This window comes from Ambystoma mexicanum, chromosome 9 (assembly GCF_040938575.1).
Source record: "Ambystoma mexicanum isolate Mex_15411 chromosome 9, UKY_AmexF1_1, whole genome shotgun sequence".
In the NCBI taxonomy this organism is placed as follows: domain Eukaryota; kingdom Metazoa; phylum Chordata; class Amphibia; order Caudata; family Ambystomatidae; genus Ambystoma; species Ambystoma mexicanum.
The window spans coordinates 649,307,403-649,321,142 of NC_090931.1; the positions used below are offsets into that span (position 1 = coordinate 649,307,403).

Below are 13,740 nucleotides of genomic sequence, written 5' to 3' on the forward strand. Positions count from 1 at the left end.
AGTCTTCCTCCGAATTCAACAAATATGGGGTCCCATGTCCAAGGACCTGTTTGCCTCTCGCCTGAACACTCAGCTTCCAGTGTTCTTCAGCTGGAATCCGGATCCAGCAGCGACAGCGATGGATGCTTTCCTCCAACATTGGACAGAAGGGGTGCACTATGCCTTTCCCCCCCTTCAACATGATTGCGAGGACCCTGGCGAAGGTCCGTCAGGAACAAACAGAATTGGTTCTTATAGCACCAGTCTGGACCTCTCAGACCTTGTATCCAGTTCTTCTGGAACTTTCTTCGGATTTTCCAATCCTTCTACCCCAATTTCCAGATCTCCCGTTAGATCCAGCGGGACATCGTCACCCTCTACTCCTCCACGGATCTCTGACCCTGGCAGCCTGGAGGATTTCAGGTCAAGGTGGAGAGTTCCAGGCATTTCCCACATGGCAGTCAGCCTCATCGAAGAAAGTTGGGCTCCTGCCACTCTCAAAAGATACTCTAACTCTTGGAATGCCTGGAGAAACTGGTGTCAAGAAAAAGGACTACATCCAGTTTCATCACCTATAGAGGAAATTCTGAATTTCCTAGCATCCTTAGCAGAAAGAGGTCTAGCCTACAGGGCAGTCAACGCGTACCGTTCTGCCATTTCAGCAGGCCACAATCCTATAGAAGGGATTCCAGCAGGAGAGCACCATCTAATTTGCAGGCTACTCAAGGGCATCAGATTTACAGTCCCGCCTCCTTCCCGTTACAGCAAGCTTTGGGACGTTAATAAAATGCTCAAGCTTTTTCTGTCCTGGCCAGATAATAAGGAACAATCCCGCACTGCCCTATCCGGCAAACTCACCACACTGCTCTGCCTCGTCTCCTGCAGGAGAGTTTCTGATGTCAAAGCCTTAGACCTGGCAGGCAGAACCTTTCCCCCCCAATGGCATTATATTTCACATACATAGAAGGACTAAGTGCAGCTCAAGAGTGATCTCTTATCCTGCCTTCAAGGATCAGCCCAAGCTCTGCTTAGTCAGATGCCTGAAGACTTACGAAGAGGTTACGGCGGCTCTCAGGACTGCGCCAGAGGGGCAACTTTTGATAGCCTTACGCAAACCTCACAAAGCAGTTTCCGCCCCAACTCTAGCACGCTGGGTGCTGTGGACCTTGACCCAAGCAGGAATAGATACCTTGCACTTCGGAGCCCACTCTGTGAGAGGAGCCATGGCTTCCAAGGCCTTCCAAGTCGGGATCCGACTAGACGACATCATGAAAATGGCAGACTGGGCAAGTGAATCTGTGTTTAAGCAATTCTACCTGAAACCGGTAGAACAGCCGGCATCCGTTGTGGTAAGTAATCTTTAAACTAGCATAATGGGAGCCTCCGGTCTTGACATAGAATAAAGATTTTCCATAATGTCTTTCTAGAAAGTCTTAATTCTATTAAAGACACGGAGGCGATCATTATCCCACCCGGCGAGAAATTTTAACACATCATTCTGAATGGTTATACGTTTATTGCAAAATGATTGCTTGATTTTGAATACAGTATTGTTCATTAAAGTAACAACGTATTTCTCTCCCACCCCTATATGGGAACTAGGGTTGTAATATACATGAACCGATTGTGATTTTTTTCTCTCTTGACAGCGTCAACAGACAAGTCTGCCTAATACTCTGCATACTTTCGCTTCTACGAGATGGTTCAGTTTCACACTTTCTACTGGACAGTTTCGCAGCTTCGAAAGAGGAAGTGTCATCATATCCTGGACTATTTATGAAGGGATATGCTTACTCATTGGAGGATTTAGTCACATGTTGGTGACATCACGTTGGACTTTCCTCAGGCTTCCTGGGAAATGGAGTTTTATGTGTTTCAGGACTGTTGAAGACATTTGACATTACCTGTTTATGTTTTTCAGTTACATATTTTCTATGCACTAAAGAAAATATTTTTGCTGCTGAGCCTTTCTTAAATAAAAAGAGAGAGAAGCATAATGCTCGCCTCCGTGTCTTTAATAGAATTAAGACTTTCTAGTAAGACATTATGGAAAATCTTTATTCCCTTACGCATTTTAAGAAAGATACTATATCCGATATAGACCCGGCATTAGGCAAGACTGTTAACCACTTGGGCTCATCTGGAATCATTCCACTGTAATTTTAACACTCTAGCTATCCCTCTTTTAAAAAAAAGAAAATAACTGCTTAGATGCATACGTTCCGGCGAATTATCATCTTATGATACTGGGGCGCAATCGAAGTTCTGTGGCTATGTCTGCAGTCATGCACTTTGATCCTTTGAGGGTCTTCGTATTCAAGTTCCCTGACAGACTGACTCGTATGGGTGTTCCTGCCTTCTACGTAGTAGCTGCAAAGCTATGGAACGCTTCTTATCTCACTTCATGCTACCAAGAATCATCTTCCGTTTCACAAATCACTAAAAACCTTTTTATTAACTCTGATTTCTCTTCTTTCTGTGGTTGCCCATTTCATGTTGGGTTTCAGCAACAAGATGCATGGGGTGTTCGTTTCGCACTCTACAAATTCAAATTACATAACAGAAACCGGGGGCTCTGTACAATCAGCCGCACATTCATGAACTAGCATGGTAATGCAGATTGGTGTCTTCAGTAGATTAACACAGATTCCGTTCACCAACAGTTTGAAGGGCGAGGGGTAGAGGGCAGTACAGATCCAGAATGTTGTAAATAGTGAAATTATGTTTGGTGCCGTCAAACCCCACGCTTCCCTTCCGTTCACCTGCTTCTTCATTATACCCATTTCTGTTGCACTTTTCTTTCATATCCGTCTCCCTTCGTTGTGACTAGGCAATCTTACAAAATACATTACAGATAGGAAGTTCGAATACAAAGAACAGAGCTGCAGTAGCCAGCAGGACAACGATTGTCAAGTATGTTTTGTCATCAACGGTGCAAATATGGAACTACCAGCCCAAGAGCAGTCGCAGAAATGCACGAGGTTTGAGGACAGATTAAGCATTAAAAAAAGATGACTGCAACAACTTTGTAGCCAACAATGCCGAACACAACAAACAAATTCTAGCAAATAATATGTAGACATGGGGCATCCGCTTTAGATGCCATCCATATATCCTTATCCCAGCACGCTAGGATCATACTCACAGACACTTGCAGGATGGGCTTGGAAACAGTCTCTCCTTGCATCATGGCCTAGGGAGAAGAACATGTGTAGCATCGATTAGCAGAGGGCAGAACAAAGATGACATTTCATTGGACCGAAAAAGATGCAATCATTTTCACCACAGGATGAAAGAACACATCCAACCTGACCCAAAGCTAGTAATTGGTCCGGTCCGTGCCTTTATGAGTTTAGCTCACATTTTGCACACAAAAAAAAAAAAAACCCTACATCTGAAGATTCCAATATGTTGTTTCAGACGAGATTGATTTGAGTATTTAAAAAAGTCGAAAACATGATCTACTGTAATATTGTTGCCTACAAATTTAAAATGGAACTGTCCATATAGGTTGCTGCAAGGTGCAGTGAAACAAATCACTAAGGACATTTCCAAAAAGACTGGTGGACGCATGCCAAATGTGAATAAATACAACGCTTTAAATTCTAAGATAAGACATTTGTTCAAAAGGTGTAGGTAGCCAGGGCATGTTGTGAGGATCTGGTTTGTTAACATTCGACTTAATATTTCTTTATGATATATTCCCAAATGATTGTTGCCCGTCAGTCAACATTAAAATCATAACTTACATTAAAGCATTAGAAGAAATGAGTATGCATAAAATACGACCCGTTTTCGCAGGTCTTATTATACTACCGCCTAAAGTAAAGCTTTACATTTGGCATTCACCTCCTCCAAGTCCCAGACTTTAACCACACCAGTGTGCTTTCCAGGCTCAACTATGGAAAGTCACAAATAAGAGTTGCACCTAAAACAAAATAGCTGCAAAAGAGGTCAACTTAGATATTGCTGACTGACCTCTCATTGGCATGATAAGCACATCACCCCATCCTGATCCCACAGCACTGGTCCCCAAACCGAAGCCTGTATTTGCTTCATAATAGCTTTGACACAAATTACATACAGAGCAGATAAAAATATACAATTTCAGTGAGTGAGTGAAAATTCTATATTTTAAGTGCAGGTGTTTCACACAAAAAAAGGACAAGGGCAAACCAGAATAAAAAGATGAAATACACTATGGGGAAGCAATGATCAACTGATAGTGATGTGATGAATTCGACCATCCGTACAGTGGGTGTGCGCTCACCTGGGCTTTTTTTGACATTTTTAATGAAATTGAATGATGGTAGATCAACCTCCAGAAAATGTGTGGGGCTGATCTGCACACATTTTCCTATGCTCACCGCACGGCATACACATAGACCCCCGTTTACTCTGGATGGGTACACTGGGTGGACACAGCCTATAGGCGCAGTCCCCCCGGTCATATTTAGTTGGGATATGACAGCCAGGATTACACCATGTCATCTTAGAAGGGGGCGGGCCAAACCTCCCCCCTGCCATGGCCAGCCTAACTAACAAAGGCTCCATAAATCTGCCCTGTCCTTTTGTTTAGCTCTGTTGCTAGAGGCAGCTTTGCATACTAATCAGAGTTTAATTCAAACAGGCCAGCATGGGGCCTGGCTGCAGAGGCTAATAAAGTAGACCGGAAACCCCAACCACCCTTTTATATGCACTGTGTCAACCTGACACCAGCTCCCAACTTTCTGTATCGATTGGCAAAGAAATGTCATGTCTGGGACTGTGTGTTACATCAGTCATCCCCGCAGGGAGGCAGACCCCACTCAGAAGGAACGAGAATGTGGATTGATGGTGCCAGAAAGTCTCGCCTCGCTGCTGCTTCATGGGAGACCTGCCACTTTAATTAGGAACCACAGAGCGCTCCACTGACGAGAGATGCTTTGATCCGCAACAGACAGGAAGATGGGTGGGATGTAGCATTACATGTTTTCACCTTTTTACCTTTTCTGTTGCAAAGCACCCTGGTTATGACCTCATGCATACAGGAGATTGTTGGTGGGGACCCAGGATTGGTTCATTAAGGTAGGCTTAGCCTACACCAATCCCTACGGTCCAATTGGATTTAAAAGAGGGTAGAGACTTTTTTGGACAGATCTGAAGACTTTGCAAGGTGTAGCAAGAACAACTCAGCATTGGACCCTGGCTGAAGGTACATTCTGCCTTGAATCTTCCACCAGTGAAGGAAGGGCAGGACCTCCAAGAGGGAAGCAAGATCCCTCCCCTAAACACATCCCAGGGAACAAAGGAAGATGCTCTGCAGCAAGCTTCCTAGGTGGGAAGTACCAGAGAGTCTCTGAACCAAACCAAGGACAAGGCAGCTGCTTGCAACACTCTCCTCGGCTTCTGGCCGTCCGCCTTAAAGGACACAAGCCCAGTGAAGAAGCTAGGAGTAGTGCATCAACAAGCATCTACTGATGTCCACCTTAAAGGACACTAAAGCCAGAGTAGCCCCTCGAGCTGCATCAGACTGCAATGCTGACTTGTGCTGCAGTCACTAACGCCATCAAGACACCTCGACCTGTGCTTCAGAACCGACGATTCTGGACCCTGTGCCATCGTGTAGGCCAGCTTGCAGCTGTCCATCCAGCCTCACTAGCCAAACTGCCTGCCTCCTGATACCCGCACCCGTCTCACATCTTGAACTCTGTTGTAGAAGCTGAAAAGCACCCTGAAATCAACTCAACCCTGTTGAGCACCAAGAACACCTACAGGCACAAGGTACATTGGGGTTCTGTCCCCCTGGTCCTTTCCAAAAGCCCCTAGTGACATTTTACGATCCATTGCTCCCTTGGTGTTGAGGCCAAGTATCCATGAACTATTACGATAAAATACTATACTGACTACCCTCCTGTCAGTATCCAGAGTGCATCCCTTTTCCTTCTTTGAAACGGTCTGTCCTCTGCATTCCTTTTAGAGGGTGGGTTGTATTTTGTAGTGTGCTAGAACTGTCTGTTGTGATAATAAAGTAGATATTTGTATACAACCTTAACCGGACAGTCCCTTTTATCATTGGGTAATTGTATTTTCGCTGCACAACCTTTAGGAGAAAAGCCTGCTGTTGTTCCTTCCTAGTTACCAAAATTGGACAAGGAGGGTCATAATTTGCTTTTGTTTCCAATCCGCTCTGGTGTAGTAGAGGTGTGGGCCGATTGATGGTTTAGAAACCGATATTCATACCTGGACCACTGATGCCCTGGAAGTTGATTTGTCACAAGTGGGGAACATATGGTACAGAAAGTAGGAACAGGAAACAAAGTTGTTCAGAAGGAGCTGCAATATACAAGTAAGATTTAGGTGCTTGGGAGAGGGGCGTGGAGGTGCCCGAAAGGGGACAAAATAGTGCTAGAGTAGGTAAATTGTGTCCCGTCATGGTTGAAGTGCAGATTCAAAGTAGTGGTCATGGACAGTAGTAGAGTTTTAAATATGGGAGTGAAGAACGAGGTGGGAGGAGTGGAACCCTACGGTGGTCAGGAACTAGAGCAGAAGAGTGTAACAGAAGATGGTGTTAATCCAAGTAAAGAGGTGCAGATTATAGAAGGAATTTGAAGGAATATTTTTCCAGAGGCCCATGCAGCCAGGAGGTGGTGCTTAAAGGGCGACTGTACAGTATAAGGAAGACAAACTGTAGTACTTTGTCGGGGGTGAGGGGAGAAGTGGAGATAGATGAGGTTGGCAGAGTAGTTAAAACAGCCTTCCAGGGTCAGTATTAGAGTTTTGGTTGTCGCAGCATGTGAGGGGGGACATTTTTCCAATATTTAGCAGGCTAATGCTGGCTGTGGTCCATGTGATGTAATTTTAAACTGCTGTCAAAAAGGACCGCTAGGTTGCACACCTTAGCGTAGAAAGAGTAAGTGTGGTGGAAATGAGATATGTTTTAAGGTTACATAACTTGCATTGAGTTTAGTACAAGTCAAAAATCGGTATGCAGTCTTTATAACAAAAATGTTATGAAGAATACACATATCGAATCTTTCATAACGAAAAATATATCGAAAATGTATGCGAGGTGGGATAAAGGGTTAAATCTTGTGGGGAAACGGTTGGGATGGGTTTTTAGGGGTGAGAAACGGGGGTTTGGGAGAGGACACCCCTAAAAAAATGTGTTATATTTTTAGTTATCAGTGCATTCTTCATAAAATGTTTCGTTATAAAGACATGTAAACCGTACAATTCTTGCAATTGTTGTTTCATATAAGGTGTTTTCAATGATGCTGAAGCAAGGTTAGAAATTGAGGGGAGCTGGAAGCTTTTTAGCCCCGGCATATGACCTAGAAGAGCCTGAATAGCTTAAAACCAACAGTTACCAGGAGCTACTTTAGGATGATGAACAAACAACTATGTGAATTTAATTATGTACATTTGGGACAGTCTATAAACATTAGGACAACTATATGACATTTAAAGCATAAGGGGTCATAAATAATGGGTACAATTATATGTCTGCATTTTACGTGGAAGTTATATTTGCGTGAGTGACTATGTGCTAGCGCCTCGCTCCCTAGTGACAGCGCCTAGGGATTGGTTAATTCTGGATACCTAGGAGCTGCTTGTAGCTCCTGCTTATCCAATCTTAATTTTGAGACCTGCTGAAGGCATTTTTGTCGTCTTCATCATCTCAAAGAATCCATCCATCTCCCTGTTGTGGCAAGATCAGGACTTTTATAAATCCATTTGTTACTTTGTCTTCAGTTTTATTCCCTGCATTGAGCAGCAGCAGACTACAGAATGATTTCTTCTTACGCAACTATTTACTGGTATTTGTTTTGTCACAGTAAATCATTTACTACCAACAATTCTAAGATTGGAGATATTGTGATTAACTTGAAAATGTAATGCCGTACACATTTTTAGGTATGGAACGGTATAGTTGAAGTTGAATCTGCGCCTGCCTTCCCATCCTACAAACAAGACTTAAACACAGACCTTCATCTTATAAATCCTCACTAACCTTGATCGCATTAACCATCAAATTCTGCACCTTTCTGCACTAGGACTGTCCTCCATGCAATGCAAAAAGACAACACTTTCAAGCTACACAGCACCTTAATCTTTAATCTACACCGGTGTGTATTTCTTGTATTGCTCTCTTACAAAGATAGACATCGTATATATATTGTTTGGCTGGAACAAACACGTAATCCTTTGCAAACAGAAGCAAGGGGAGGGACTTCAACCCCCACCTCTACCCAGACCATCACCACCTGTGGGGCTCATCACCACCACCAGCATGTGGCCTGCCTCATACCACCACCAATTCAAGGGACACTACGCCCTCTGACATACTCATCTCATATTCCCTTTTCTACCAGACCATTACCACATCGGGAACCAAATCTCCACCTGTGGAACTTTCCTAACCCATCATCTTAGCCCCCAGCCCCAATACAACCCCCGATTCGCCACAAAACCGGTCTTCAAAATCATCCCATCACTCCTCCGCAGACACCACCGCCTCAGCCCCATTTCACCCCTCCCTCCCATAGCTCTACCGCCAGGCTCTCACCGTAATACAGCCCTCAGTCAATCGAACCCCCGCCATGTCAGGTTGTATGTTCTCTTTGACAGCGCTGAAACACTTGTGCTTCTTTTTTTCGCTTTCGGGCTGATCTCTCTGTCACTAGCGTCCTACTGTTTCGCTACGTCTTTCCCCTCCTCTCTCAGCTTTCAGTTCCCACACTTCCCGCTCGCGCCAAATGCTCCGAGCATAAACAGAAAGGGAGGACTGAACGTTAGAATAACTTAGAAGACGGACTGAAAAGCAAGTGGTCCAATGTCACCACAGAGTTCTAATAAAGAACTAGAGAGCCAATATTCCGGAAAAAAACGGTGTCAGTCCCGGACGCCATGATGGTGTAAAAAAAACACCGCACGTCTCCATGCAGTCAGCAGCGTTTGTACACAAAAACATTTTCCTTGATGCTGTCATGAATTTTAAGAGTAAGGGGGCCTGAAACAAATTATATTTCATTTCACACGCCATTTAAAGTATTTTTTGGTCTGTATGTGTTTTGTCCCTACTGAAAAATCCTTCAGAATTTTCTGCGTGTTTACATAACTGTCAATAGTGTTATGCATTGATTTTTGTCTGCTTTATTTTAGAATTTGTCCCATGACATGGCATTATTGGAGAAATGCTCTTTCTGTGTAACAACATTTACATACCACTGCTAGAGATTTAGGCGGGAGACACCCACATTTTTTAAAATAATTGTTTTGCAATTTTTTTTTTAGTTCTCCCCAAATTAATTCTAACCCCAATTCAATCCAATGGGAACGTTCACTTCTGCCGCTTTCTGTGACAATATCTCTCAGCTGCTTCAAGATGTTAGCATGTATGTTCATGCAATTCAGATTCTATCATGTCAAGACTCGGAGGCTCAGATTATGCTCTGATCTTCTCTTTACTTCTTGAGCAGCAAAGTATAAACAAACAATAATGAAAAACAATGTAACATAAAAAACTACAATTCCCAAAAACTGCAGTGAATTCGTAGTTCGTTTTTCATAAATCCACCAAACCCTTGTGACCTCTCCAGTCCAATCACATTTCACTTTCTACCTATAAACACTGCCTAATCCACAGTCCTTCCTCTTTCTTTGCTGCTCCAGCAGCTGAGAAAAGTACCTTGCTTAATTTTACAATTTCAGTGTTGGTTATGAATGAATGACTGAAATATTTTACATATGAGGTACATATGAGGACGCGCAAATGTAATAGTGCTTATTAGAAAGGGTGGCGCATCAGGGATTCACGGCATATATGCATAGGAATTGGAATGGATGGGACTTTTTTTCTGGCATTTAATGCCTTGTTAGGAGGCACTGTTGTATGGAAGTTCGCAACAGCGCAATGGGACTCTTAGGGTTCCGGCGCCATTGCGAACAACTGTGCAGGGATAGTGACAGAATTTCTCTGGTGATACAAGCGTATTAGAGGCTATATATGTCAGTACGTTTACTCGTTCTACAGGTGTTTGAGGTATCGCAGTGTCCAAAAGCGAGAGAGCATCAGCCTTGGCAATCTGTCGAGCCGGACGATATGTTACGTGAAACTTGAACTGCGTAAAAAACGCGCTTGTCGTGCAGTCAAGCATTTCATTGATTTGAAAGCCTGCAAATTGCGATGATCAGAATAGACTGTAATGGGATGTTTCGCCCCCATTAGGTGATGGCGCCATTCCGAACAGGCGTCTTTAACGGCCAAAAATTCTCTTTCTGTCACCGTATAGTTACGTTAATATGGTGCCAGTTTCCTTGAAAAGAAAGCCACCGGATGTGTTTCACCACTTTCGGGGCATTCTTGAGAACGAATAGCCCCAACAGCCACACCAGATGCATCGGCTTCGACAATGAATGGAGCTTCAGGATTTGGGTGTTGCAGAACCGGTGCCGTGGTGAATGCTTTTTCCAGATATTCAAAAGCGGATTGAGCATCAGAATTCCAGACAAAAGGCGTTTTGGAACTAGTCAAGGCAGTCAAATGCGAAACCACAGAAGAAAAAGAACGGATAAAACGCCGGTAGAAGTTGGCAAAGCCAAGGAATGATTGAAGGGTCTTGATAGAAACAGGTGTAGGCCAATTCAGGATGGCTTTAACTTTGGAATGGTTCATCCAAACCCCTTAATTGGTTGTATCATAACCCAAGAACTCGACCTCATTAGTACTGAATACACATTTATCTGGCTTCACGAATAACTGATGCTCCCGCAAGCGTTGTAAAACGGATGATACGTGTTGGATATGCTCTTGGTAATAGGAAGAATAAATCAGGATATCGTCCAAGTAAATGTTGACATATTGGTCAAAGATGTCGCTAAAGATGTCGTTCATGAAGAACTGAAAGGTGGCTGGCGCATTACATAAACCAGACAGCATAACCAGATATTCGTATAGACCATACCACGTCTTGAAGGCCGTCTTCCATTCGCCAACTTCTTTGATGCGTACAAGATTATATGCACCACGCAAATCCAATTTGGTGAAGATCTCTGATGAGCCCAATTGATCCAGTAACACTGAAATCAAAGGCAATGGGTACTGGTTCTTTACGGTTATGGCATTAAGAGCCCTTTAATCAATGCATGGTCTCAAATCGCCTTCCTTCTTCGGAACGAAGAACAAGGGGGACGTCGCAGGGGAGCGAAACTGACAGATGAAACCCATTTGTAATGCCTTATCAATATACTCCTTAAGTACTAGGTCCTCCTGTCGATTTAGGGAATAAACCCTGCCAGTGCATATTTTGGACCCAGGAATGAGTTTGATAGGACAGTCGTAAGGCCTGTGCAGTGGTAACTGCTCAGCCATGCCCTTATCGAATATATCGGAGAATGCGACATACTCATTCGGCACACCAGTGCCTTTTGGGGTGACAGACTCAATGGTCGGAGTGATATCAATAAATGCTAGACAAGGAGAACACTGTGTTATTTCCTGGGTCTGAAAACAATGTTCATTGCAGTATGATGAGGGAAATTGCACTAGACAAGCAGCCCAGTCTATTCCAGGATTATGCAATGATAACCATGCCAGGCCCAGAATTATCTTGAATTGCGGAGCAGCAATAATGTCAAAAACCACTTCTTCAGTGTGTCTATGTTCCGTAACCATCCGTATGGACATTGTTTGTTCCGTAATCATACCCGAGACTAAAGCCATACCATCCACAACGTTTACGTCTTCGGGTATTGCCTTGGCTACCACAGGAATACCTAAGGTTTTTGCATTTTGGACTTCCATGTAGTTATTGGTTGCTCCGGAGTCAATAACCACATTAGCCTGGAGCCTTCTGCCATCCATTTCCAGGGATATTGGTAGGATGACAGGCGGGCGTGTGGACACCAAGCAAGGGTCCAAATTCAAACCTGGCAAAGGGACCCCTTCTACTGCCGAGTTCTGGCGTTTCCCGACTTTCGGGGTGTTTTCTTTGGCCATGTACTCAATAAGTGTTCAGATGATCCACAGTACTTGCACAGATTGTTTTTTCTGCAGTTCTCCCTCTCCACGGCGGATAAATGAACACGGACTGCCCCAATCTGCATTCGTTCTGGCGCACTCTGTGTAGCCACTGGTTTTTCAGTGCGTTATAGAGGTAGAGGTAGTGTTTTCTTTTCTACCTTCCGCTCTGCTTTACGCAAATCTATCTGAAGAACCAGATCCAGAAGACCAGCAAAACCTGTAGGAACAACCGGGACGGTGGCAAGGATGTCTTTCAGTTCTTCAGACAATCCTTTATAGAATACAGGCGACTTCTTGTCCTCCGGCCAGTCGGTCTCAGCTGCAAGTTGATTAAACCTGGCCAAATAGGCCAAGAGAGAGAGGTTACCTTGCTGTAGGTTAAGCAACTCTAAGTCAGTCACCTGAGTTTTATATCTGGTGTCAAACACCTTGCTCATAGCCATAAGAAGAGCGTCACAATCATAGAGCAGGTGGCTGTTGGTCTCGAGCAGCGGATTCGCCCAGGCAGCAGCTGTCCCTCCAAGGTATGACAGCACAAAAGCTGCCTTGGTCGTTGAGTCAGGGAAGGAGGCAGGACGACAAAGGAAATGGAGCCTGCATTGGTTTACAAAAGTTCTGTATGCCTTGGGATCACCCGTGAATCTTTCTAGTGGAGCCAAAGGAAACTGCGCAGACATGAGTACAGGAACAGGATCCTGGCGAGGAGCAGGGAGACCAGAGGTAGAGTCAGTGGCCCCAGAAATGGCATCCTCCTGGGAGAAACTACGCACCACATCCTGCAAGATATTGATTCTATCGCACATTGAATCATGTGCCGTGGTCATGTCATTCCTCAAATCTGTCACTAGTTGCATCAAGGAGGCTAGGTTTTCTGTTACATCCATTCTTTCTAGGCTTCTGATTCTTTTAAGCTTATCCGTCAATGACAAGTCAGTTAAAGGTAACAAGCAGATTATCAAAGACCAGATTAGGTAGAATAAGATGTACCTCACTGCTTTATCCGGACAGGAGGGTGTAAGTGATTTCAATCCGGCACTTCACCTAAGTCAACACCTAGCGTGTAATGCACAACTGAAATCCTTATTTATTTTGTGTCTAAAAGTTCTTTTATTCTGAACGATGTACCACTCATATCACGCCCCTCTCTTGGAATCCCCCCGGTCACACTGAACCAAGAATCAGGCTGGTTTGCAAAGTTAAAATATGTATTTATGTATTCACAATATAGTCACACTATTTTTAATGGGTATACAATAATCACCAATGGGGTGATGTAACACTAAGCAATCTCTTTAATCACAAGGAGCAATAGTGTGCAAAACCATTCAGCACAGAAATAATACTTTGGTGTGTGTTCAGATCAGATAACAGTATGGTTACTATTTCCCCCTGCACACCCATCAACCCCCCAACAGGCAATGTAAAGAGATAGGAGGAGGGAGAAGGTATTCAGGAAAGCAGAATTAAAAAAAAATATCAATCCCAATTTCCCCCCAATAAACACAAGAGAAAAACTGAATTGATTGGCAAGCTGTCAAAATGGTTTTAAAGTTATCTTGAGAATGGAATGTGCAAAAAACACTAGATATGGCTTAAATTGCTGAAATTGTTTAAATTCTTATGAGAGCCACTTTAGACAAACACTAGAAATGATTTGATACTAATAAGCAATGTGAAAACTTAAAACTGAGGTCGAAGCTGTTTTACAAGTGATAGAATTTTCCTAAAACAAAATTTGTGGCAAACTTTTCCGCACG

General features: G+C 43.7%; 1 protein-coding gene across 1 annotated transcript in view; it reads right to left on the reverse strand.

Annotated features, from left to right (window-relative positions):
* RPA1 (replication protein A1) overlaps nucleotides 1–8,784 on the reverse strand; it is a 295,679-nt gene extending 286,895 nt beyond the window's left edge. Inside the window, exons 1-2 of the mRNA XM_069615363.1 lie at nucleotides 8,528–8,784; nucleotides 3,125–3,172 (exon numbers count right to left, since the gene is read on the reverse strand). Of these exons, the coding sequence (XP_069471464.1) occupies nucleotides 3,125–3,172; nucleotides 8,528–8,563 (84 nt within the window). The 5' untranslated portion in view covers nucleotides 8,564–8,784. The remainder of the gene's footprint in view (nucleotides 1–3,124; nucleotides 3,173–8,527) is intronic.
* Nucleotides 8,785–13,740: the final 4,956 nt, after the last annotated feature.